Source organism: Charadrius vociferus, unplaced genomic scaffold, assembly GCF_000708025.1.
Source record: "Charadrius vociferus isolate BGI_N301 unplaced genomic scaffold, ASM70802v2 scaffold309, whole genome shotgun sequence".
Lineage (NCBI taxonomy): Eukaryota > Metazoa > Chordata > Aves > Charadriiformes > Charadriidae > Charadrius > Charadrius vociferus.
This window is the reverse complement of record NW_009661370.1, coordinates 3,633,486-3,658,740: the sequence shown is the minus strand read 5'-3', so window position 1 is coordinate 3,658,740 and position 25,255 is coordinate 3,633,486. Positions and strand designations below refer to the sequence as shown.

At 38.3% G+C, this 25,255-nt stretch overlaps 1 protein-coding gene across 1 annotated transcript in view; it reads right to left on the bottom strand.

Annotated features, from left to right (window-relative positions):
- KIF26B (kinesin family member 26B) overlaps window positions 1-25,255 on the bottom strand; it is a 305,891-nt gene that overhangs the window by 172,645 nt on the left and 107,991 nt on the right. Inside the window, exon 3 of the mRNA XM_009893663.1 lies at window positions 3,461-3,627. Within this exon, the coding sequence (XP_009891965.1) occupies window positions 3,461-3,627 (167 nt within the window). The remainder of the gene's footprint in view (window positions 1-3,460; window positions 3,628-25,255) is intronic.

The window sequence follows — 25,255 nt, the reverse complement described above, 5'->3', positions numbered from 1 at the left end:
TGTGCTATCACCCTTTGAGAGACTGTTGAAAGTCTACAGCCCAGTCACAACAGAGAAGTTTTTTTCAGAAGGGCAGGTTTATTTATGGAGTAGTCAGGCCAAAGCTGAAGTCAGAGTCCCAGAAATTTTCTCCACACAATGCGAAAACCAGCATAGATAGGAACAAGATTCAGTACAATGCCCCTTGACCTGCTAGAGCTTCATGGAGACAAGCAATAGAAGGTCCTTCCCTCAGTTCTTGGCAGCATCAGCACCAGCATATACTTTACTCTTAGCTGGAGGTGGCACACTCCAACATTGTCCTTGGAGAACACAAGGCAAGAGGCAACGGACCAAAAATGCAGTGCTTCTTATAACAAACATCCAAACTGGAGGCAAAAGCTAACTCATGTAAAAACCCTAAAATTCTCTGTGGATGATTCTTTTTGTGTAAAGAATCTTACTATTATTTCGCATTCACTAAATGAATTATTTTCATCACAAATACTTACGGAGAAGGAGGATGATGCTAAATTAGCATGGATTGGAGGATATCTAAGACAAAAATGAGTGATAGCCCTGAACAGAAAGGCTAATTTGATACTTGCCATTAGAAGTGCAATTGATTGAATCCAGTTTCTGTGCCAGAATCACCGTTGGAAATTCATTATCCATACCTGTATCATGTAATATTCATAAGCCTAAGAGCAAAGCACTTTGGACACTTTTCAATGTTTGTTCCTTTAAAACATTCACATACTGTCCCATGGGAATCCTGAGATACCGTAAGTTCTCTTGCAGCAAAATCCCAACAAATGACAATTCACAGAAGTTGTTGCCCTTTTAGCTGGCTTGGAAACCTGTCAGCTATAGATCATGAAACACAACAGTCAAGTATTGAAACAACTGATAAGTCTCCTGGCTTTTCAAAAGATTGGGAGTCACTATGGCCTTCACACATTTCTCCAAGGCTCAACGCCAGCTGTAGGCCACTCAAGTGAGTATCACTGTTGGACGAGTAGTGCCTGAGAACAAAAAAATTATGAGCTCTCTGTATGCCACTCCTGATGTTCCTCAAGTAATTATAACCAAAAGTTCCCATGGATGCCTTGACATTTCCTCCAGAATACAGCATTTTAGTTAATTGAGTTTTTTTCTTGATGATGGATGACTTTTATATCTGAGCCTCATCAGAGGTTTCCTTTGCTTGTTAGGGAATTTAGATTGAAATACTGTGAGACATTATTCAAATTTCAAAAGAATATTTTCTACTCTTCTACTTCCAACTTAAGATTCACATTAGCAAATTTCCCTGGCAGTGTCATAATTTCTTATTCACCAACCATGAAAACATTGTATGTGACACAAATTCAAAAAAAAAAAAAAACCAAAAAAAAAACAGGCAAAGCTGGTAGTCACTACTCCATGTGCCACTTACAATCAGAAAAAACCCAAAAGTTTAGAATTCATATGCTTGGTAGAAATGATACTTTCATACGGTAAACAGCACACCATGTTAATGAGTTTGACAACTATTGCCTTCTACTTTATATTTTGTAATACACATACATGTGGGTTTTTACACTTCTTACCCCAACTTTAAAAAATTGCAAATAGACACATAAGATGCAAAACAAAAATTAATGGGATCCACATTTTGAAAACAAGTTGTGGATTTTCTTGTTAAAAGGTCAAGCAGAGAACAACTGACTTGGGTTTGCTGCTTGAAATGTCAGCAGATGATATAACTTGAAGTCCAGAACAAAACTGACTTATATAAGTGATATTAATCTAATTATGCAATAATTCAAACTAACCCAGGCATTTTTGTCTTGCTAAGTACGGTTTAAAAATAAAGAGCCTAAACATGAGATCTCTGCTGGGCCAAGCATACCCAAGAATTCGCACTATCAGCTAGAAACTGACAAGAGTTCCACTTAAAATGCTGTGATTTACACTAGGGATTTTGAGTAAATTTGATTAGTTTCCTACATTTATGCGGACTATATTAAGAGCAAATGAATTCTCTCAGCATAAAACAGTGAAACAATGAAGAACAAATGAGCTAAGCCATCTTCATAAATCAATTCATGATAAAATATGTGCTAATCCCAATCTGCACTCCGGTTAGATATTACCATATGAGTACATTCAGTAATTTTAATTTCAACTGCCTGCAGCTAAACAGAAAATGGGAGCAAATCAAGACCACTGTCATCATTCACATTTGCTATTGCACCATCACATCTGTAAAGAAAAAATGGCAGAGCTGCCCCAAACAACATTCACTGTGTCTTCTAAAATGCTACTCTTAATCCTATTACATGATTCACTTATAGCGACACTGATTGAACATATGCAGTCCTCGTGTTTCTGAGGAAAAATAGGAGAGGAAAATCTTCTTTCCAGATGTAGAGAGTCCAACAACTTTATAAACTTTCCATTTACCTTTAAAATAAAATAGAATCATGTGGAACTACTAATAGTGGGGTCTTTAAAGGGTAGGAAGTTAATCTGAATATGCCTGAGGCTTCCACTCAAAAGTTCACTCCATGTTTTGAAATTCTGATCTCTCACTAGATTGGATTGGAAGTGCTATAAAAACAGCTTATTCTCTTGTTATTTCATTACTTCCACAATTCTTTCCAAGCCAATCTTCTAATTATTGAAAAGCATTAAGAGACAAGGATTATTTCAAATTCTTCAGTTACATAGGGATTCAAGTGGGCTAAAAAGATTATGTTCTGCACAGAGCGTATTTCTGCATTTAAAAAAATATTTCTGTTGTTGATAATACATATTTCACTTATTAGCTGCTATGTCCATTCAAAAAAAATTATTTTTACTAACAAATTAATAAAGACAGATATAAGATTTTTTTATCTCCTCGAGATTTTTTGAAACATTGGCTGAATATTCAACAGAAAGGGCATTCTGAGGCTGAGTTTGGACCCTCAGGACAATTCAACAGCATGACAGGGACAGAAACCGAAATCAGTAACCTTAACTTTTCAGTCTGAAAGTGGCAGTCTTTATAATTTCCCTAGTTAGAATTAAAATTCAATAAAGAAGCCTGAAGATTGCCTATGAAACAGAACTATCCACCTCCAGTTAGCTCTGCAATTGTCTACCTCAAAATTACTTGGATGAGCTCTTCTCATTCAGGGATACATCCCTCTAAAAATGTCACTGAATCAGTTATTATTCTGGGAGTGCAATCACATTTTAACCCAAACCAAGAGTGAAAGAAAGAGTTTACAGAAGAGGGTAGAAATATCATCCCCATCTTACAGACAAATGCATACAGGTGGATTAAACAATATTTTCATAGTAATTCAGCAAGTTTGTGACAGATTTGTATCTATAGCCATGTTTCAACATGTGCGCTGTTGTCTGTCAACACCACTTCTTCACTACAGAATCATCTCCTTTGAAAGAAATTATGTTTCCAGAGAAGGAAAATCTGAGAAATCTCTCTTACCTGGCAAAAAATGATGCTGCCACCGAGGTGCCTGTGGATACTTCACTGGCAACATATGTGCTCTGGGAAGCAGGGAAGCTGTACAAGGAGGGTTTATCTGCATTGTAGCGGTTCAACGCTGCTTCAGTCAGGCCCTCTCGACTAGTCTCTGTCATAAGCTGAGATATCTGAAGACAGGAAAAAACAAAAGCGTCATCAGCTAAAGCTCACTAGCTGACCCCTCCTTATCCAGAAGACCCTCTGGGTTGCAGATGGAGTAAGAGAGGCATTTCATTCACTATATCTTTGCTGCTCTGTGAACAAGTCTATTGCTTCTGTCATGCTAATCTACAATACTTTGGCTCAGCTCTAACCTTGTCTGCATTAAAACTAATGGGATAAATTCATCCTGTCACTAGAAATGTCAATAATGTCTATAGCTTTCCATCCATACGGAAAAGAGTAAACTATAATCCTTGCTTGGTTTTACCTCAGGGTAGAAGACAGACAGCTTAGATATGTGTAAGATATTTATATTTTACTTTGAGAAAAAAAATACATTTGTTTCCCTTTGTAAAATAACACAGCACTAGTGTTTTAAGTACTTTTGTTGACCTTTCTCCAGAAAAGCCAGCACACAACATAGGAAGGAGTCCTTTGGGATCCTAGACTAGTTATCATCTCTCTGGAAAACTGGGATCATTACCACTCACTTTCACTGGCTTTGTTAAAAGGTTTTAAACATCCAACGATTTCATTCTTCTGATGGCCCATTTAACTTTTTTTTTTTTCCATTAGGAAGTCTCATCTCAGCCTTTCATTGCCTGGGAAAAGAAATGGAGTTCAACCAGACTTGACCCAGCTCTCCTCAAATTAGCTAAAAGATCTTTATCTACTTCAGAGAAAGATGGGTTAGCCATATTGAAGCACCTCCTCAAAACTTTGATTTCAGTTTCTGGACTATTACTTCTACATGAATGTACAATGCTGTGATGTCATCTATTGTACTTCACACAATTCCTAACAACTTCCCTTTCCTCATTCCCTTATATCAACCACAAATAGCTGTTGTTGACCAATGTGTGTCAAAATTGCAAAATATACCTAAAAAGAGCCCTCCCAAATTATTGCTAGCGATTGTTCCCCTGCAAAAATTTGCAATAACCAGCCTTTCACCTGCTCAATTGCAGTACTCATGCCTATCCTTATCACCACAGTAAGAGAACAACTTTGGAGGCGTATCAAGAAAAGTACTTGAGATCATCCTGTAGTTCTTTTTCCACTTAAGCTTGCTTTATTTCAGCTGTTAAACATCTCAGTTATTAAAGGCAAAGTTGAAGAACTGTGATTTGTATTTAGGAGGGGAAAAGACATGTGATATGGCAACATTTTTCAGACCAACTATCAAGCCACCTCTGTTTCTTTTATAGACAATTGTTACCCATTTCACTATGGCTAAGAAAATAATATAAGAGTTTATCTTACATATTTTTTAAGCTAATCAGCTGTAACACTTCAAGAACAGGAATGCTAAACTAGCCACTCTATTTTACGAGGAACCAGTAAACTTGCTGAAAGTGCCCCTACCACATTAGTCACACACTGAGTCTTTCTAATTTACTGATTCACCATATTGAATGAACAGTGCTCTCAGAAGGCTATAGCTGAAATCCTGGACTTAAATCATCTCATACTACTGTTAAAACACAAGAATTTAGGCTTGCTGCCAGAATACCTTCCTGCATTTCCAGTGAGCAGGCAAATAGACATTTGTTCTTCTAACATAGGTTCTGCTAACCTATGTATGTCCACTTGGGGCATCCAATACACTTAAATTCACCAAACAATAATTTCCTCAAATCTTCCATAATTTTTGCTAACTCAGCTATTTATATTTGCAGTGAACTAGCACAAGATTCTGCCCTATTCCCTCAAATTATCCTGAAACCAATTTCATCATCTACCACATTCAGAACTGCTAAGCAAACAGATTTAAAAAGCTCTCCCTTCAGAGCAGAGAGCACTTATAAACCTAACCTCATCCTAGTCCATCCAATTCACATACATGAAATCAGGGATGGGCCATCATTGATCAATTGCCATTGCTAACACTTGTGAGTGCTACTCACTTCCACAGCAACCTGACAGCAGTTAAGTTAACTCATTAACTTATCTCAACTGCAATCTCAATTGTGATCATAACCTCCCCATCTTCTGCCAAATAAAGATTTGCAGCTCCAAATATGAATTTCCACAGCCAGTGCAGCACATTTCTATTGGTGTCAGATCCCCTGAAGTTGCAAGATGGTGAGGCCTGAAAGAGGCATTTCAGCCAACTGCAAAACAGGAAAGGATTTGTGTGTCTCGGTGTTTGGGACAACCAGAAAACATCCATCATGATGTGGGCACAAAAGCAGTAACTAAATGGTTTCTGTGATTATAGAGACTTCCAGGTCATCCATGCCCATATCCACAAGTCCTATTAATGTGAACAGCACAGAGTAAACAGAGCAATAAAAAAGCCTCAAACAGATCATGGACATTTCCTGAAAGTTATTATTCTCAAGCTTCCTCAAAAACTGATTAGGTGCTTGGTTCATGAGCTTTTGAATGACTAGTTCTTAAATACAAGCACTCCAACATAATCAAGTACTCACTTGAGTTAGTTCTATTCCATTTCTTTCTTTTGCCTCATAGATTGAAGAGTGTAGAAATCATTTAAACTATTAAACCAAACTGAAGAGTGGGCTTTGGAGGTAATCCTACCATCTGATTTACTTTGTCCTTCAGTCACAGTACCAAATTATCCCTTTCTCCTCTGACATAGCTCACTGAAGTTCACACACACACAAACTTGAGTAAATGCACCCAGGATATATCAAGCATTTAAGGAAAAAATAGTCATAGAACAGACATTTCAAAAGCTCGGAGAATTGCTTTTTTCCCCCATCCCAGTTCAAAAGACATAGTTGAAAATCACACTTTGAACATTAACAAACTCAGGCTTTTTTTTTTTTTAATTTCCAACAATTCCCCTTACCTAGAAGAAAAGAAAAGAGAATAGAAGAAATGGGGAAGGGGACGGAAAACGGAAAGAAGTCTTTCCCTTCTCTTCTGTGAGTACCCACGTAGCATATATGTGAGGTTTAAGATCAGTTAATAGTATATATTTTGAAAAAATCCTTTATTGAATTGTTGGCAGCACATCACTGCCTGGATAAGCAACAAAAAGACAAAGCGTGGAACAATGCAACCTTTCATGCCTCAATAAAAACCTTTTAAAGTACACATGGAACAAGACAGATGTCCCAGGCCCCATTTTTTTCTCCTGTCTCATAAAAGCAAGGCATCCATTAACCTCCTCTTCCACTGCTTTCTGACAGTATACAGCAAAAGCTGGAGATTTAAATTCTCTACTTCATAGGAAAAAGATGGCTCTGCAGTTAAATCACAGGTGTCATCCAGGCTAGGTTGTCTTCCTATTCCAACTAAAGAGTCACTCTGTGCATAAGACTTGCCATCATGCAGTATGAGGTTAATTATATTTACTTAAGCATGTTTTACAGCCAAGCTCATTAATGTTTCTAAAGCTCCTAACTGAGGACTCCCAACTGAAATTACTGTACAAACGGAAGTTAGCATTTATGAAAGATGTTGAAACATCCTTGGCTCTGGAGGCAGTGAAGCATTCAGGAACATCCCCAAAATCTAGTTAACGTCAATGATTGATGAATGAACTGTATGCACAGAAATGTATCCATGTCTGAAGTCAAATTCAAGATACAAATCTATGTCCAAATTCACTATAAAGCAATCCTCAGTTTCCAGAGATCCTAATCTCGGGAGAGAAGCTCACTAGCAAGAAGAAACTGTAGGTAGAAAGCTCTTTCATAAATACACACACTTATGAATGACTTCTTTGGCAATCTACTCTTGATTCAGAGCAGCACTGAATTTTCCGCCCGATAAATACTGACGAAATTGCTTCCTGACTTACTTTAGACAGCAAATGTCTACGTTAACCAAGAAAAAGGTTCTTCTTAAAGAAACCCTTTAACAAATGAGTTGAGGGAAGCTCTAAAGGATACCCCTCTCAAAGCTTTGGCACAACAAAAACATCATAAATTCTTATAAACCTCCTTAGAACACAAGCTTAGCAGCTTAATTTCAAGTTTTCCATTACGCACAATCAGGTGTCCTGGTTCTTCTAAAATATTAATCTTTTAGCTTCTGTCCAACTCCTTTTAGCTCATCACAGTTTACTCTCTGTCATAACAAGATAGTTATTCTTCCTGTTTGGCTCAAGGAGTCTCATTTCTGGTCTATGGGAGTGATGAAACAAGCACTGGGAGAGGCATCTCACAGTACAACTTTCACATGTGTCTTTCTTCTGATACATGTACAGAACACTAAATCTTTCCCAAGAACTAAGCAACCCTGTTTTTCCCAGGCTTGACCTACTCCTACTAATTCTTACAGGTTGCGGCAAGAACTCTAATTTACAAATTCATTTTGAAATTGCAAAGAATTCTTCCACTTTCTTTAGTGTATGAGAGTTCATTGTCTGATGTGACAGCATAGTGGATTGCAGAACAAGATAAAAATCTTAAGTCTTCAGTAAGCTGCCAGTTTCCCAGCCACTACAAATTTCAGTGGAATTAGAGTAACTTGCTTAGAGGAAGCAGCATCAGAAAACAGAGCAGGACCTGACAGAAGGGTGGTTAATTCAGGAAATATTGGAGTTCTACTTCATCTAGAGAAGGCATCTTTCAACAAGGGGATGTGTCATTAGGTCCTCCTCCTACAATTTGGCTGTTTTACCTAACTTCATCCCTTTGGCCTAACATGGAAGTTCTGCATGAAGTTCTGTGCAGTAACAAAAAAGTACAGTATAAATTTATGTATGGTAGCATTCAAAGGACAATGTCACAGCTGGGATCCACTGTGCTCAGTTCCAAAAAGAAAAAAGAGAAATGTGGATAATTTGGCATTTTCTATACTTCATTTTCATAATTTTAGTGTTGTTGGGAGAAGTTAGCATGTGAAAATAGGAAAGGGAAATACTTAAGAGTCAGTTTCAAATATTGTCAAATACAGCTTTGAGGTAAATCTGGTAGAGGGTTTACTGAACTACCAGTCAACTGAAGCGGGGTTTCTGGGGTGGAGGAGTAGGGGAAAAGAGGAATCTTGTGCTGCCTACACAGCTATCAAATTAATTTTAACACATCCTTCACAGGGCAAAAAGGAACAATTACACCATTCAATCAGAGCAACTTGGAAGTGGTGAAGATTTGCTACGTCAGTTATCTTTAATACACCATGGAGTACCAAGGACATACTCCGCATCTGTCACAAGTCACTCACTACAACAAAGGTGACATTTAAGGAATTATTCAGGACAAAATCCACCTTCAGAAAAAATAATTTTGAAACAGTAGCAAGTTACTGTAGCTAAGGGCACTGGCATAATCTTACAGCCTCTTGCCATTTGATTATGACCTTTCTCTCTCATAGCAGAATAATAAGCTGCTATAGCTTGAGATCACTGTAACCTCTGATACAGACACTGTGTGAGCAAGAGCAAGACAGCAATTCCTGATAGTCCTTTCCTGTCAAAAGAATGTGTTCTATGAGGAACAGGCTGAAAAAGGACATGCATAACATCTGCTGCATTCAGTCTCTTTCTTGAATGTAGACATGCAGAATACTGCTTAGCAAAGGCAACTCACTGTTCATTGTGAATATTGAAACTTTAGGGAAGGTACTTGGGCATGCTTTGCTCCTGCTTTATTCAAATTTACAGACAAAATCCGAAATATTGATCTAGCAGAAGGGGCTACAGCAACAGCACAGATTTTGTGTCTAAAGGCAAAACAGTGCACCTTAGAAAGAGTGAGGTTTTTGAAAGGGGGAAATCACTTGGATGGCAAGAATGATGATTATTCTTTGCATTTAACAAGGAAGAGTCAGAGTGTGTTTAGCATAAACTCCTTTTACTTAAACATTACTTAGTTACCATGACAGCACCTAGAGCTTAATTGCAACCTCCAGCTTCCTGCTGTCCAAAATAAAGATGACCTTTGTTGCAGCCACCTCTCATGTTCCGCTATATAAAAGATAGCTATTTAACATAGATCCAGCACACTTCTCATCACAGATGAAATCCCGATTCATGCAGACATGGGCACATCCTCCCATTAAAACTGCTATGATACAGTTAGTTCCATCTCACACTCAAGAGCCCATACCATTAAATGAGATATTTTTCAACAGATCACCGAATGTCTTAAGATCAGCTACTTTGAGACTGATCAGACATCCAAATAATGATGTATTGCTCTATTGTAAGACATTTTCCTCTGATTCTTCCTCCTAAGAGTTCTGCCTTACAAAAGAGTATTTTTGAAATTTTTTACTTATGCTGTATTTTTCATTGTAAATAGCGACACTATTTTCTCAGCCATCCAGTACTCTCCCTCTTATTTTCACTCATTCACTCAGTGCACATTCTTGCCCTAGTTTTTGAAGTGAAAAGCAAAGCAAAACAAACAAACAAAACCAAAACAATACAGCGCAACAGTACTGCCTGAAAATCTGTTGAGTTACTTCTTGAGCACACTCTCCTCAAAAACAATATCAAATAAGAATTGCATTGACAACAACGAAAGTTTTATTATAAAACAGGAAATCTGGTCTATTAAGCCTATAACAATGGTTCATATGCTTGATCAGCAAATTCACATACAGACCATCACTTGGTAAAAATAAGTTGATGCACATTCCCAAGCAACCTCTACCACTGAGACGTGAGGGATACAGGCTCATTTTGATCTAGCTTAGCAATGAATTCACTTTTCTTAGTTTGCCAGTACCCTCCTGAACTAAGTAATCCGTGGAAGGAATAGTTAGCACTCTATCTACACCAAAAAGGAAACAATTTGAGTCTGAAATAGTATTGACCAAGCCTGCTTCTTGCTCGCTCACTTTATACTGATACATTTATTAAGCAGAAAAGCAAACTGAAGAAAAAAATATTAGAGAAGGGGAAAGTACATGATCTGAAGCATTCAGGACAGCAATATCTACCTTGAGTGAACTTAATCCTTGCACAGAAGTTGCAGATTCTAGTCTGCAGTGCTCCTTTAGTCTAAGTGACATAGCCTGCAACTTTTATTTATTGGCTATCACTTCACTATCAAACTATTTTCTGAAAGGCAAGGCTTCTACCCTGTTACAAAACCACAACTACTATCATAACTCACCTTCCTCAATACTCTCAGTGTTTTCTGATGTCCACTCAGAATCATATCAGGCTCTCCTATTCCTCCCCAGAGAAGCTACAGGCAGGATAGCCATCCTGGGACGTAAATCCTCTCACCCTCAATACCCCAGAGCTTCCCCAGTGAAGCAGACTCCCCACGGGCAGACCCCTGCAACGCTGTGAGCTATTCCTTGCCAGTAAAGCACCATCAGCTAGACCCAAATATGCCTCTCATTCATGAAGCTCCACCAGTCAAGTCTCTGCAGACAGCAGAGCAATGCAAGGTTTCCCAGCTGGCATATTCCCATACTGACTTTGCAAATGAAAAACAGAACAGCAGTTAGCAAAGAGAGGCTCCGGTCTCAATTTCGTGTCTCCAGGCATTTCAGCAGTGCAAAAAGATACAGTGCAGCAACACAATAAAGCTGCTTCTTTCTCATCAAAAAGACAACAATAACATGGCAATCTGTAGGAAAGCTGAGGCTGCCTTGAGTTTTCAGAAGTTTTCTTAAATCTACTTTAATGAAGTTGTTAATTCTCTTAATTACTTGTATATCCTGCTGCTGCATTATAAAGCTGTGCAGCTGAAAATTCATTTGATCTTTTTCTACTATGACTTTTGTCTGCTATCAGATAAGTAACGTTTCACAGGAGAAAAGGCCTTTCTTTTGTGTGGCTCACTTAAAGTTGATCTCATACATCCAGATTCACTGACCATACTGTAATCCCTTGTTGCATCAGCTACGTTTTACGACCTCAGCAGCCAGGCTAATTGTGCTAAAATAACTAGTACAGCAATGAAGACTGTGTGCGGACCGTGAGAGATAAGCATGTCTCACTTCTTCCTGTCTGTACACATGGGGCAGCAAGTAAATGAAGTGACTGCACTTTTGAAGCTGAGGCACAAGTCTCTCTAGTTTACTGTGCACAGGAGTAATACATTTGTTATGAAAACAAATTTTCATTTTGTCATCAGTTACTAACCTGCCAGCAACATCAAGACATCATAGGAAGTTCAAATCTTACTGTAGCTGTTTCCCTATCACAAACAGCAATCTATAAGCCATTGACCTTTCTCTTGTCAGTTGACAAGAACAGCTCTAGAAGCTACCAGAGTGTGTCAGCATGTGGGCTTAACTTAAATGGCATTATTGACCCAGAAAGCAACCTCTTTCTATAGCTAGCAAGAGAGCAAGCAATAAAAAACACCATTAGTTTTTCTACACATAGGTGTATGAACCGGATCGTTAGTCTTTATTTAAAAGACATATGATCAAGTTCTACCATGAAAACATGAGGAGACAGAGTGACTTCATTTCCAGCATGAAAAAAAAATTGACAGGCTTAGAGATTCCTGCAGTGATTATTGCATAAGAACGTGGCATAATGCAAATTCAGCCCACACACATGATCACCTTAAGATCTGACCTTTTTGGGCAGTAAGATCTGCACACAGGTCTCTTACCCAGCTGGTCATGGAAAGGTACGTGGGTTTGACCCCCAAGGATCTAGCAAATACCTTGAATCTATTTAGAAACTGTTACCATTCCAGTGGCTTCCCCATTGGAAATAAATTATGAATAACAGCTTTTCTATAAACTGCTGCCAGAGGTTTAGTTATATTAGTGCGGGCAGATACCACAATAACACCAATTGTTTTCTCTCTGTGTTAGGTCATAAGATTATCAGTAATGTACCTTATAAAGGAAGGAACCAGGACTTGAATCTTGCATGAGGCATGAACTTTTGAACAAACATAGAAGAGCTGCTTGCAGATAAAGTGAACTCATCTAGAAGCCAGGCATATTTTGGGCCAAGGAATATAGAAGCCTGGGAAATTTAGGTTGAGAGAGACAGATATCTTTCTCAACTCATCAAATATTTTAAGTTTGAAGATTTATTCTGTAGTGTCATTTTCCATACACTTTCCTAAATCATCTTCATACAGAAGTACATTTTTAGAAACTGAATAAATAAAAATTAACCTCTGACACCAATGATTGTTAATACTGCTTACTCGGCTTTCTCTTTTGCTGCCTCAATGAAATATTAACTACTCATCATCTGAAAGGACTCTGAGAAGAGTCTTGTATATCCTGATCTATCCTTTAGTGGAATAAAAGTTAAGGTGTACATTTGAATGCTTTGTTAAATTTGCATCTCTCGCAACAGGTTTAAGGCTCCACGTACTCTTCTGAAAATCCACTGAAACCTGCAGGCAGCAAAGAAAGCTTTAAAAAAAGAAATACTGTGTTCAGATCTTAGTATCTAGTCATTAAGTTGATGCATTCCTTCCCTCCATTTAGAGAAATTTGTCTCATTCCTGAAGAAAGTATCTTTTCTGCTTCCTCTGCTTAGACTCAATTCCGCAGAAAGCGTTTAGAACTGCAAAGTACCCAGTCTTCTGCAAGAAATTTAGTTCTTTAAATGTTGATAAAAGCTTAAATGCTCACAATGACATTCATATCACTGAATTCCCACATTTTCAGGTGAACGATTCAACTCATCATTTGTAATGCTGTCCAGGAGCCAGTTTGCTTTCCAAACACTGACTAACTGACATTGTAAGAGGTTATAAGGGCTCAGGCACAGAAATAAGTTGCTATGCTGAGTCGTAACGACTGTCCACATGCACACACTTAGCCTGTGTCAAAGGCAACGTAATAATGGTTTCTCTTACAATCACTTTTCTAGAGCTAAGTCAAAGAAACCATTCAAATTATCTTGGATTTGTTGAGAATTGTGAACATACATTCGCAATTACCATGTATTAGTAAACTTGCTAAAAAGTCATCAAGATGACCACACGTCTGAGTCCTAAGTCTTAGATTAGGCTAGGAGAGCCAATATAGGAGCCATTTTGCAAGGCTGAATACAGATCATGTTACACCATATGTTCAGAAGGGTTCAGTGGGGCTAAATGTAAATGCAGGGTATTGGCTATTACTTGGTCCAAAAACGCACTGAATATGTGCAGAAATGAAAACAAGAGAAGTACCAACAAAGTGCTGTTGCAAGAAAAGTGCTTTTAGGGGGCTGAATTCCAGCTGGAAAAGGCTGAGAACTGAGAGTCTTGCACTTGCCTAGGAAAAGGTCTTATTTCACTTCCACAAGCAGAGATATCAATACATTCTTCAGAAGTCAACAGCATATGCTTTCAATACAAATACCTTCCAAGACGTCAACACCAGCCAACCTCTCAAGTCAAAAACATAACAATATCACGTTCCTCTTTTCCCACAAGAAAACAGCATTTAGCCTCAACTTCCATGATGCAAACTTCCACCTTTGCAGTGAATTGCACAAAACATGGCCTAATCCACCATCTCACAATGTAACAGTCATGCTGAATTGCATTGCGCTTTGGCTTTGTGTTGCTGCCTTCCCCCTTTCTGTCCCTACTATTAATAGTCCCTTGCAGGTGATCCTTCTTCCATGGTACCAACGTGAAGATGTAGCAATAGCTCATTTCACAGTTATCAGTGCTAATGGGAGCTGCCATGAAATTGTCTCATTTCCAGAGAAGTCAGTATGCAGTTGCTAAAGAAAAAAAAGAAAAAAATCCCAACCAAAAACCAGGCAGTTCTGCAGAAACTATGCATCAGCAGGAGTGACCTCTCTGTAAATTTAACAAGGTTGGTTTTTCTAATCTCTGTCACAATACATGAACACCTGTCTTACTTTCATGTTAATAATAAAAATGTCCTGCTGAGGTTTTAAAATTATTTTATGACAGCAACAACCATCATTTTTAACAGGAATACATGAAAAGAATTCAAAAGGTGGCAGAAGAGCCTTCAAATGAGACGGCCAGCTGGACAGAAACAGTTCCCTCCTGGGCCTGAAGGTGAATGCCTTAAGGCACAGGTTTGATTGCCTTATTACCTTAGTTTGCATAGCTACAGCTGTTATTAGCAGTCATAAAAAAACCACTCAACTATAAGCATTTGACTTGGAAGCTAATTCCTGCAGTGAATTCTATAGACTGACAAGGTGCTAAGTTATGCTATGTTGTCTTCTGTTTACTCTAGATTTACCACCCTCTCAGCTAATGAAAGCAAAAAGAGGAGCAGCTCCTCAACTGAACACCAAATTAAACTCTGTTGGTGTATACTGTAAACCATTAGGAACTGGACCTCTCTGTTCTGGTCACCTTTCAATGGCACAGCAAGAGATCAGCTTGTGAGCATCAGGTTATGGTACTCTCCTGAATGGGATGGATATTTCTTGCACAGCACTAAATATATTCTCAGCTTTTTACATATACTCCTAGTCTACTTTTGTTTTCCAAGCTAAATGTGTTTTTACATCATCTCATTTGCTGCAACTTCTACCATGTTTTCAATCAAAATTTTTTCAGTTGGCCATTATTCAATCTGCAAGTCTTGAAGGGATCCAAGCTGAGCATGGTTTTCCAGGAGCCAGATGAACATCACATTAGCTGAAGCTGATGAAGCATTTAATTCTAGTACACACAATGATCTTTCCCCAGTATATGTAATCTGCATTTTGGTCTGCAGGAACTATCATAATCCATCTTCACTATGAAAGTTTTACAGTATGAAGATCACAGTCCCACTTTTTACATCAGGGCCCTTGTACACTGACAACTTTAAGCATACTGATTGTCCATTCTCAGCTGGAATTCAGTGCACATTCACTTGCAGACTAATTAATACCAACCCCCATCTCTCCTGACCAGTTAAATAAAGTCAGATGAAGAACACTTTCTCCTCATCACTGATTTTAGATGACTTCTTTTTAGACAATACTGAGACACATAACTCCTTTACTTTTCTCAGCTAGCATTAAAAAAAAAATTAAAAAATCAGTAATCAGTTTGGAAGATATGAACTACAGACACGCATATTTTCAAAATTGCACAGTTCTGAAAAGTGAATAATAGAGCAGAAGAAGCACCGGCTCTTATCTGGCTGTGCTCTACAGCCCTTTCTGAAAAGGCAGAAGAGGGAACAATTGAACATCTATAACCTGCATCACTAACAAATGGCAACCATTCCTCAAAAAATGATATACTTTTAAATTCCATCAGTATAACCTATATGAGAATTTTGGGTGGACAAATAAATAACCACTTGATTCATCAAGGATTGTTTTCCAGTAAAACAGAACTTAGACCAAACAAAGGGTAGACTGCATACAGCTTTAATGATCTTGTATCAGCCACTTCCTGTCTAGGAGAAGGGCTGTAAAAGACAAATAAATGACATTCATATGCAAAGTCTTATGCATCTTACTATCTGTTTAACTTTGGAATGTAGTGCGCACAGTAAATGCTGCCAATTATTTACTCTTTACTCATAGGTACACTCGGTGTATATTTTCAAAGCAAAATTTGTTCACAGTATGTACACAGCATGTTCTTCCAGCTTTTGTTATAAATTATTGCCTGTGTCTATAGTACATTAACCTCAGGTAGACCTGTACTTTGTGAATCATCTAAGACCCTTGTAATTTCCTTAATTTCTGCCTCCTTGTAGGCTTATTATTTCCTAATTTTTCTGATAACATTCGCTAATTTTTATTCTTGTTCATACCCTGATCACTTTTTATGTTGGCAGCCTAAGAGACAAGAGAACAAAACAATCTACTTGGAAAACTTAAAAGATCTTAACAGTCAAAAGCAAGAAGGTTAAGAGAGAATACCAGCTTAAAAAAATTGTCTGAAAATACACTGTCAAGTCTTGTTGTTACATTTATTTCTTCCTCATAAAAGTCAGCATAAATAACCTTCAAATGGCACTTCTCTACTTACTTTTTCCTCTCTTTCTTTCTTCCCTTTTTTTGTTTAAACATAGCAACAATGAATATACAGTTTCTACTACATAATACACAAAGACAAAAAGTCATTACCCCAAGGAGTTTGCACAATAAACTAAACTGACAAAACACACTTCACTAGGGTTTAAAAATAAACAGTGATTAAAATTAGTGCAGGAACTGTTGGTTGATATTTTTTATGAGCAAACAACAAGATTACATTAACTGGCCCCTTGGGAATAAAACAGATTTACAATAGATTTAATTAAATACATTTAATGAAGTCCAAATACAAGAACAACAAACAGGCTCATCATCTGAAATGGTGCCTAAACTCTAGTAAACCATTCTGAACCATAATAAATGCCTCATGGTTATCTTCAGTTTTCATTTTGGCTTTCAGCATGCGACAGAATTTTTATTTGAACATGAAATGGTTTGGATTTTTCCCCTTCAACTTGTTTACTGGGTTTGTAATGTAAAAGTTTCAGAAGTTACTTTCAAATCAATTTTTGAAAGGAAATCTTTATTCTCTATTAATTAATTTTTAATAGAGCATCATGGACTGATTTTCTGCTCCAGAGTGACATGCCAAAAGAAGGATCACTGACTACAGGTCAGTGGAAGTGCAGTGTTGTAATCCGTATAACTGAAGAAAAAGGTCTCATGTGTCTCTTCACAAGGTATACTGTAGGCACTTACTAAGTCATCTTGCAGAGTCATTTACACTAGGACAGAGGGAATGCAAGAAGGGCATGAACTAGCTCCAAAAAGTAGAGCACTATTCCATATGTAGGATAATAAAGAACCAAGCCTGAAACACTTCTAGAACTGCTGCTTAGTGTGCATTCCTAAGAGGGGCTGAAACATTCCACCTACTACATTTGCTTTCAGAACTCAGTGCACTCTGATTCTTTGATTTTCTTAATACCAGCAGAATGGCATCCAGTTACTAAACGCAAGAAGCATGATGATGCTCTGTCCCCTGCAGAGTGAACCTGATTTCAGGTCAGAATCTATCCTGAAGTTTATCAGCAATTTCTTTTGGAAAAGCAGAATAGGAGTCTTGCCTACAGGAAACGAAATGGAAGAGAAAGATATATTTGTGTGTATATACATAAATACATGCACACACAAATAAAGAAACCAGACATAGCATGCCCAAAAAATCAGAAGTGAAATGAATATATTTATGCATTAAACCAAAAATTCAGGGATAATACTCCAGATATTTCCCCCACTAAGTTGCCCTGCTCACAATGGCCACAACGACAGAAGCCACATAAAACAGGTGCATTTCACCCTGTGACCAACGCAGAGAACTAGAATTTTGAAATACCCATTCCTGCATAGCATCCCCTACAGACAGTGAGTTTCATGCACACAGGGTTCAGTCCTATCCAACAGAAAGAGATTATTATGAAAGTTCAAGGAAAAAGGTTTAGTCTCAAAGCTTGATCTTCCAGCAGAAAACCATTATAGAAGATTCCCTAGGAGGAAACAGAGCACTATACAAGGATGACAGGATTTAAGTATTTGCTGGAAATACTTTTATTAGGAATTAAGGCATATTAAACAACAAGGGAGATATATTCTGGACTCAGAATCTTTTTGAAAGACTAAGATTCAGTGATGCTAAAAGCTAAAAAACTTCAGAGGTCAATTTAAAACTTCTCTAGTCTTGTTCTTTCCCAGGGGCATGCTTTCAAGTGCATTCCTCTAAAGCAAAGCCCTTGTTTTCAAGTGTTTTTTCTTTTCAGAAAGCACAGTAGCAGCTTGTTGTAAATGGTAAAGCGCATGAACTCTGTGCAGTTGATAAAAATTCCAGCTCAACCCTTAGCTGAAGATAAAATACAATCAACCAGCAAGATATTTTTAGGCAGTCTCTTTTGTTTCCAGAGTTTTTCCAAATTGTTGTGAACCCTTATAGTTTCTGTTTCATAATCCTCTTTGAGATTGAATCTTCCAGGCAGGCACAGAAAACCTAACTTCCACATATGAAATGACAAGATAGCCCTTTTGTCATGACTGTAACAGAAAAGGTTATTTGCTCAACTCTTTGCAAACTGCATAGCACCCATCTCGGGTATATCTTTCCCCTTCCCTGTACCTCTTCTTCTTAAAAGGTAAAACATGGGACAATAAAGTTTGTTTCCTTCAAATGTATTGCCAAGGTTTGGGTTTGATGCTCAAAGTATTTTGGGTCCTTTTACAGGAATGAACCTTAAAGTCTGCAAAATATTCTACAGTTACCGCTCCAGCTCTCCTTCAGCTAAGTTTATGTTATGTATTTCCTGGTAGAATTTCATTTTTTCCCCACTCCATGTCTGTGCAACATTTAAAAAGTCTTGTGAGCAAACTCTCTAATCATGTAAGCACAAACCATTCTCTTACTCTAGTAGAGGTCTGGCTACGGACAGGTCCTTTGGCTTTCTGTGGTACCATCTATGGATTCTCCAAGAAATTACAAAGAGGCATTTGTACTCACCGTATTCAAATTGGGCACAAGAATACTAGCAGCAATAGCATTAACAAAAACCTTTTTTTTCTCACAAATGATATAAAATTGTCCAGCACTTAAAATGGGATACTGAGGAAAAGTCAGTTGTCTTCCAGTACATCTGTTAAGCATTTGTAACTAATAGGTGCCCTCCTGCTCTCTTACATTCAAAATGGAAACCAAGCCATATTAAGTCTCTACTGCCACACTTGAAACCACCTTTACTGGAGAACGTAAGAGGAATAAGGTGCTATATTATTCACATCCATTATAGCATAAAACACCTAGAGGCAACAGAACTAACAGCCCCTGGCACCAGTGTCAACTGTCCCTGCTGCAGAGACAAAGCATCGAGGGGGCAGGGAGAAGAGGCAAATACTCACAATACATTATTAAAGTCATTGAGCAGTGAGTGAAAAAAGGAAGCAGATAAACCCACATCACTAAGCTTGGAAAACTCTCATAACCTACATAACCTGCACATACATAACCCCTGTCTCAAGCCCCTTTCCAGAAATCTTGACCTAGCTCTAGCAATCATCAGGCCAGGTGTCTGCATTTCACCTACTTATATAAAAGTAGGAATAAATCTTGGTAATCTGGTCTCTGGCATTGTTTAAAAGGATCTTTACAAAGGCTCTGAAGTACAAGACAACACTCAGGAGATAATCAGAGTCACTACTAAATCCTGGCTGCAAATGGCACTTCCAGGCATTTAGGATTACAGAGGCGAAGACCCTTGTGATGACTGACTGGGGCAGAGCATAATGAAAAGCTGGTAATATAAGTAGTACATTTTTTCCCTTCAAAGCACTTATTTACATGAAAATAACTTGATCATTTATTTAGCATTTACACCTAAAAATAAAATAAACTTTAGGACACCCTCTGATGCTCTTGTAATTTTTCAGGGAGGCCTGGTGGCCAGGAACCATATCCTGGGCTGCATCAAAAGCAGCATGGCCAGCAGGTCGAGGGAGGTGATTCTGCCCTTCTACTCCACTCTGGTGAGACCCCACCTGGAGTACTGAATCCAGCTTTGGAGTTCTCAGCACAAGACGACATGGACCTGTTGGAACAGGTCCAGAGGAGGGCCACAAAAATGATCAGAGAGCTGGAGCACCTCTCCTCTGAGGACAGGCTGAGAGAGTTGGGGCTGTTCAGCCTGCGGAAGAGAGGGCTCAGGGAGACCTTATAAGGAGCCTTCCAGTACCTAAAGGGGGTATGTATCAGGGAGTGTAGCAATAGGATGAGGAGTAATGCTTTCAAACTGAAAGAGGATGGATTTAGATCAGACATTAGGAAGGAAAGCTTTACTGTCAGCGTGGTGAGACACTGGAACAGGTTGTCCAGAAAAGTTTTGGATGCCCCATCCCTGGAGGGGTTCAAGGCCAGGTTGGATGGGGCTTTGAGTAATCTGGTCTAGTGGGAGGTGTTCCTGCCCACGGCAGGGGGGGTGGAACTAGATGATCTTTAAGGTCCCTTCCCACTCTAACCATTCTATGATTCTTACCTTTAGCTGTGTTGTTCTCTTAAGTCACATGAATAGTAGCTTGTTATATTATTTGCTGAATAGGACAAACAATGGTAGTTTTGGTTTATGTTACTTCAAAGGAAAAAAATCAGAAATCTTCCACAAGCTTGCACACTAAGCCTCAATTAAACCTGCCTAACATTTCAATGACTTTCATAGAAGCTGGTTCAAATGTAGACAAAGCTTTCTGAGCACATCTTGCCTGGCAGTTTTGTCTGTGATCACTGCCATGATATACCCGTACGGTACGATTGAGAATTGTGTCACATCCATTTTTACCTCCTGCACATTGGCAGTGAACTTCACACTAAGCGTTCAGGGATCAGAGAGACTGATCAATTAAGAACTGATGATATCCCATCACTGTACATTTTTTTCTGACACATTCCGTATAATTTCTTTAATAATGCTTGAGTTAACTTTTCATCTTCTGTGTTGCACTGCATAACTTAGAAAACATACAAGAATAAAACAGAGATGATTGTACTTATGGTTTGATGTTTAAATTCCACAACACTGTCTAGCTCCAGAAGCCTAAAACCTGTCACAAAGGAAGAAAAGCAATAATAAATGCTATCTATCAGCTATCTGTCTCTCACAGGAAAGAAAACATCACTCTATATGCTTTAAAATGGAAATCTTTCAAAACTAGGCCTGAACTCTGCTTTTAGTAATAGCCTTGACTTTCGTGCAAAGTAATATCGTGCAGTAAAAGGTGTAAAGGAATTGCAGAGTTCTCATCACAGCTGTTTTATAATTATCCAGTGACACCAAGCTGCCCTCATTGTAGATCAGTGCAGCCACAGTGAAGTTAGGGAAACAGAAGTGATTTCCTCAAGCATAGTTTGAACCTTTAATTCTTTTTCTGTCTTTTCCATTAGCCAAAAGCCTGTGCATAAATTTTGCCAGATATTTAATAAACACATATATATGCCACTTTTACAAATTCAAAAAGCAATTTGAAGCAAAGCATGACAGATGCATGTGTTTGATTCAAAATGCTGTCACAACAGAAGTGCTTGACTTGCACTCCCACCCATACAACTATTACCTTGCACTGGTTGCAGCTTAGTCACTTGACGTTCATATCTAGCAGTCAGACCGGAGACTTTTTTTGGTTTATAAAACCAAAGTCCTCAGATACCTTAATGACATGAGTGGTGGGGACTCTTGTGCTCCCATACAAGGAAGAGCTACTGATGCTCCTGCTGAGATTTGCTAGTGACATTAAGCACAATGAGCACCAACCAACCCCTTGGAAGATGAGACCTCAGTACCTTCCCTTCCCCTTCACCCTTTGGCACAGTTCTGAATTCAACTAGAGAAGTTAGGCAGGAGTGAAAGATGAAGTGCAATTTCATTTCTCCTCTGAGCAGTTTGTAAATTTACAAAGAAAAAGAAAAAAAAAAAGATGGTTTCATTAGCTGGGAGGGGCTTTTTCTCACTCCTGTACAGGTGTAATCCTTCCTTATTCTTCATAAAATACACAGCTAGGCACATTCAAAGTTCAAAAGCTGCTGGACAATCAGCCTTCTGATTTAATTTGTCAAGAGAAGCAGTTCCAACAGACTGTTCAGCATGGGGTCAGACCAGAGGTGGATGGAAAGAGAAAGCTTCCCCATCCACCAGCCCAAAGGGGAGTTGAGCCCACTTGGAGTGCATGACACCATATTCACTCCCATCACCACAGCTGTTCTCACACTCTGGTTGATCAGATCTTACAGGGTTGACACTGGTCTCATTCTTATCTGTATTACACCAATGTAGCCATGTCAATTGCAAAGCAATTATACCAGAGTGAGACAGAAGAGTCTGGCCTCAAATGTATTTTATCTGACAACACCCACTTCTCAAGCATGCAATGCTCTGGAATATAAGGGAACCACCAACCACTTTAACTCAAATCCACTGAATTAAACAGAGCTGTCCCAACAGAGGGGTTGATGCTCTGTTTCTGATGCCATTTCAGAAACACTTTAGAGAAAAGAAAACAATGGTTTTACGTGATAGCTGTGTGAAATCACATTTCAGTTACATCAGCCTCTAGCTATTTATTCCTTACCTCCCAGAGGCACAGCATAGCATCAAATAAAAAGCCTTTGTCCATTTATTTTTTGCACAGTAATACAATTCTTCATATTTAAAAGACAAAATCTTTTTCTAAGAAAAATCAAAGGTTAGAACAAGATTTTACAAAAAGCAAACAAAAAAAAATATGTATTACTACCTTCCTAAATCTAATCTTATTTCTATATCCCACTTCTATAAAACAACGTGAGAAACAAACACCTCAGTCAAGGAGACAATAAATCGCTTTGTGTCTCCTTTGAGTGGTAAACCTTGGGAATCTAAAGGGAAACTCCTAAAAATTTGCTTTCTAATTCTTTTGTCATCCCCTCCTTCCCTTGTTTTTGTACATGTCTATTTTCTCTCTTCTTGCAACAGATGTTGAACAATAGCAAGATACAGGAGGAATATCAGCCACAGAACTGAATCTTTATGCAGCTTTGAAGACCAACATGTTGCTTATATAAATGATTCAACCTAAGAGAGTTTTTCAAACTCTCTCATGAATCTTCGCACGCTTGAGTAAGAAATTTTTTTAAAAAAAAAAAGGATTCTGAAATGTACAACACACATTGAACTCTGGCAACATTGTTGAAACTGTTGGAAAAGCACTCTTCACTAATTTGTCTATCACAGGCCACCATCCAAAACACAGCACCAGTCATCTGGTGTTTATCCTTCACCAGGTTCAAGCTCTAATCTACGCTCTCCCTTCCACTGCCAGTCAAAGCCACTTTCAGAATAGAGGGACAAAGGGTCTAAGAACAAAGTACATCAGTATCCTTCTCCCAGTCAGCCCAGTTACACCTGTGCTGGAAAGCTTCAGTGGTAGTTTCAGGAATCCTAGTCCTTATCTATATATCGGATGTATTTAAAGGAAGCCTTCTCCATAGAATATAAGATACCAATTGCCTTATGCAATATCGAAATTTATCTCTTTTTTATCCTAATATCAGAAAGAAGGGATTTTTCATTGCCCACATAAACACATAATCCTTCTATGAATTTTTCCTAAGCTCTTGGCCTCAATACTATTTCCACAGCAATAAGTTCCACAGAACTGTAAATTGCATGAAAAGTGTATTTCCTCTTCTCACTTCAAAATTGGCTGTCTTAACTCTCTATGTTCTTGAACTATGAAATAAAGCAGAAGCTGACCATTTTTCTCTCTGATTCTGTGCCACCTTATTTGCAGCGTGGGAAACAGGGATAATTTTGGGTCATTGTATCAGTTTATCTTCTCCCTCTCTCTATCCCATCTCTACATCATTTTTCCCACTGTTAAAACATCGCTCCTCCTCTCAGTTTATACTTTTGTTCAATGATGCAAGCAATCATCACAGCTATTATTTCAGAAAATAAACTAATCTCACACATGGACAAAATCCTTAAACTACAGAGCAGGGGAGGAAACCAAGACTCCAAATCCTCACTAATTGTGATCTGCTGGCTTTAGCTAATTTATAGGATTAACTCACTCCTCTAATAATCCACAGATTTCTTCCTCACATCACAGCTGAGTCATGGGGTTTTCATACTCATAGGATAAGCCTACTTAGTTCTTTTCAGTCCATGGGATACCCTTTACCTCTTTCTTCCCTTGGTCACCCCAGTATCATGAAGGGGAAAAGTAATGATTTTAAGGTCATTAAGCCATGCATAAAAATGCTGTAAGAGATCAGATCACACCAGAGTAATGTAAAAAAAGAAACCCCTCTTACAGTTCACATAGACTTCAATTTCCCCTCTTGATGATATTAGAGAATTGGTATACAACTGGGCTGTTAGTTGAGGGGGTGGACAGGAGGAATAAAATACGAATAGCCAACTCCTGTAATATACAAATTGAATGATCAAACAATCATGGCAAAATGTCAGCTGATGAAATACGCTGACTTTAGTAGGGTCATATCTAATTTTCGTGATGTGGTTTAAAAAGGCTTTTAGTCAGAGGAAAGCTACTTCAGAGATAACAACTAATGCATGGGGGATGAGGGCAACAGAGACAATTAAGCAGGGATATAATTTCAGTGCCAATGAATTTGTTTGACAATCTGTTTCTTGGCCCAGTCAAACAAACTTTGGAAATAAAAATCCTGCATTTTCATGCTACAGTCTCACTAGAGTTACTTTGTTGTTACAGTCCAGGTTACACAATGGAAAAAAAAAAAAGAAAAAAAAACAAACCACAAACCATCAGTGCAAAAGTCTGCACACATTTGTTCAGCATCATCATTCATGAGCTAGCAGTAATAGGAAAAAAGTTTTCTACTATGTTCAGGGAGCCACTGCATTCAAATGTGGATCTCATACATTCAGTGACTGAACTGCTATTGAAACATAAGCCATCCAAAAAACTCTGGACCAAAACCTAACTGCACAAAGGCAAAATACCTCCTTTGTTAGGTATTTAATACTGAATTGTGTGTGGTCACATAAGAACATGGTACTAGAAGAGACAGTATACAAACTCCTTTTTCTTTTGTTGCTAAGATGCTTTGGCAAAACAGGCCTGGCTCTAGGAAGCATGGAATAATTATAGAAGACACCTGTTAGTCTACAGATGGAGCAAGTAACTCGATTTCTGTACCTTGCATTATATGCATTAGAAGCTACCTAAATTACCCTGGCACTGCTGTAGCAATCATTAATGTTTTAGCTTTATCCTGCTGA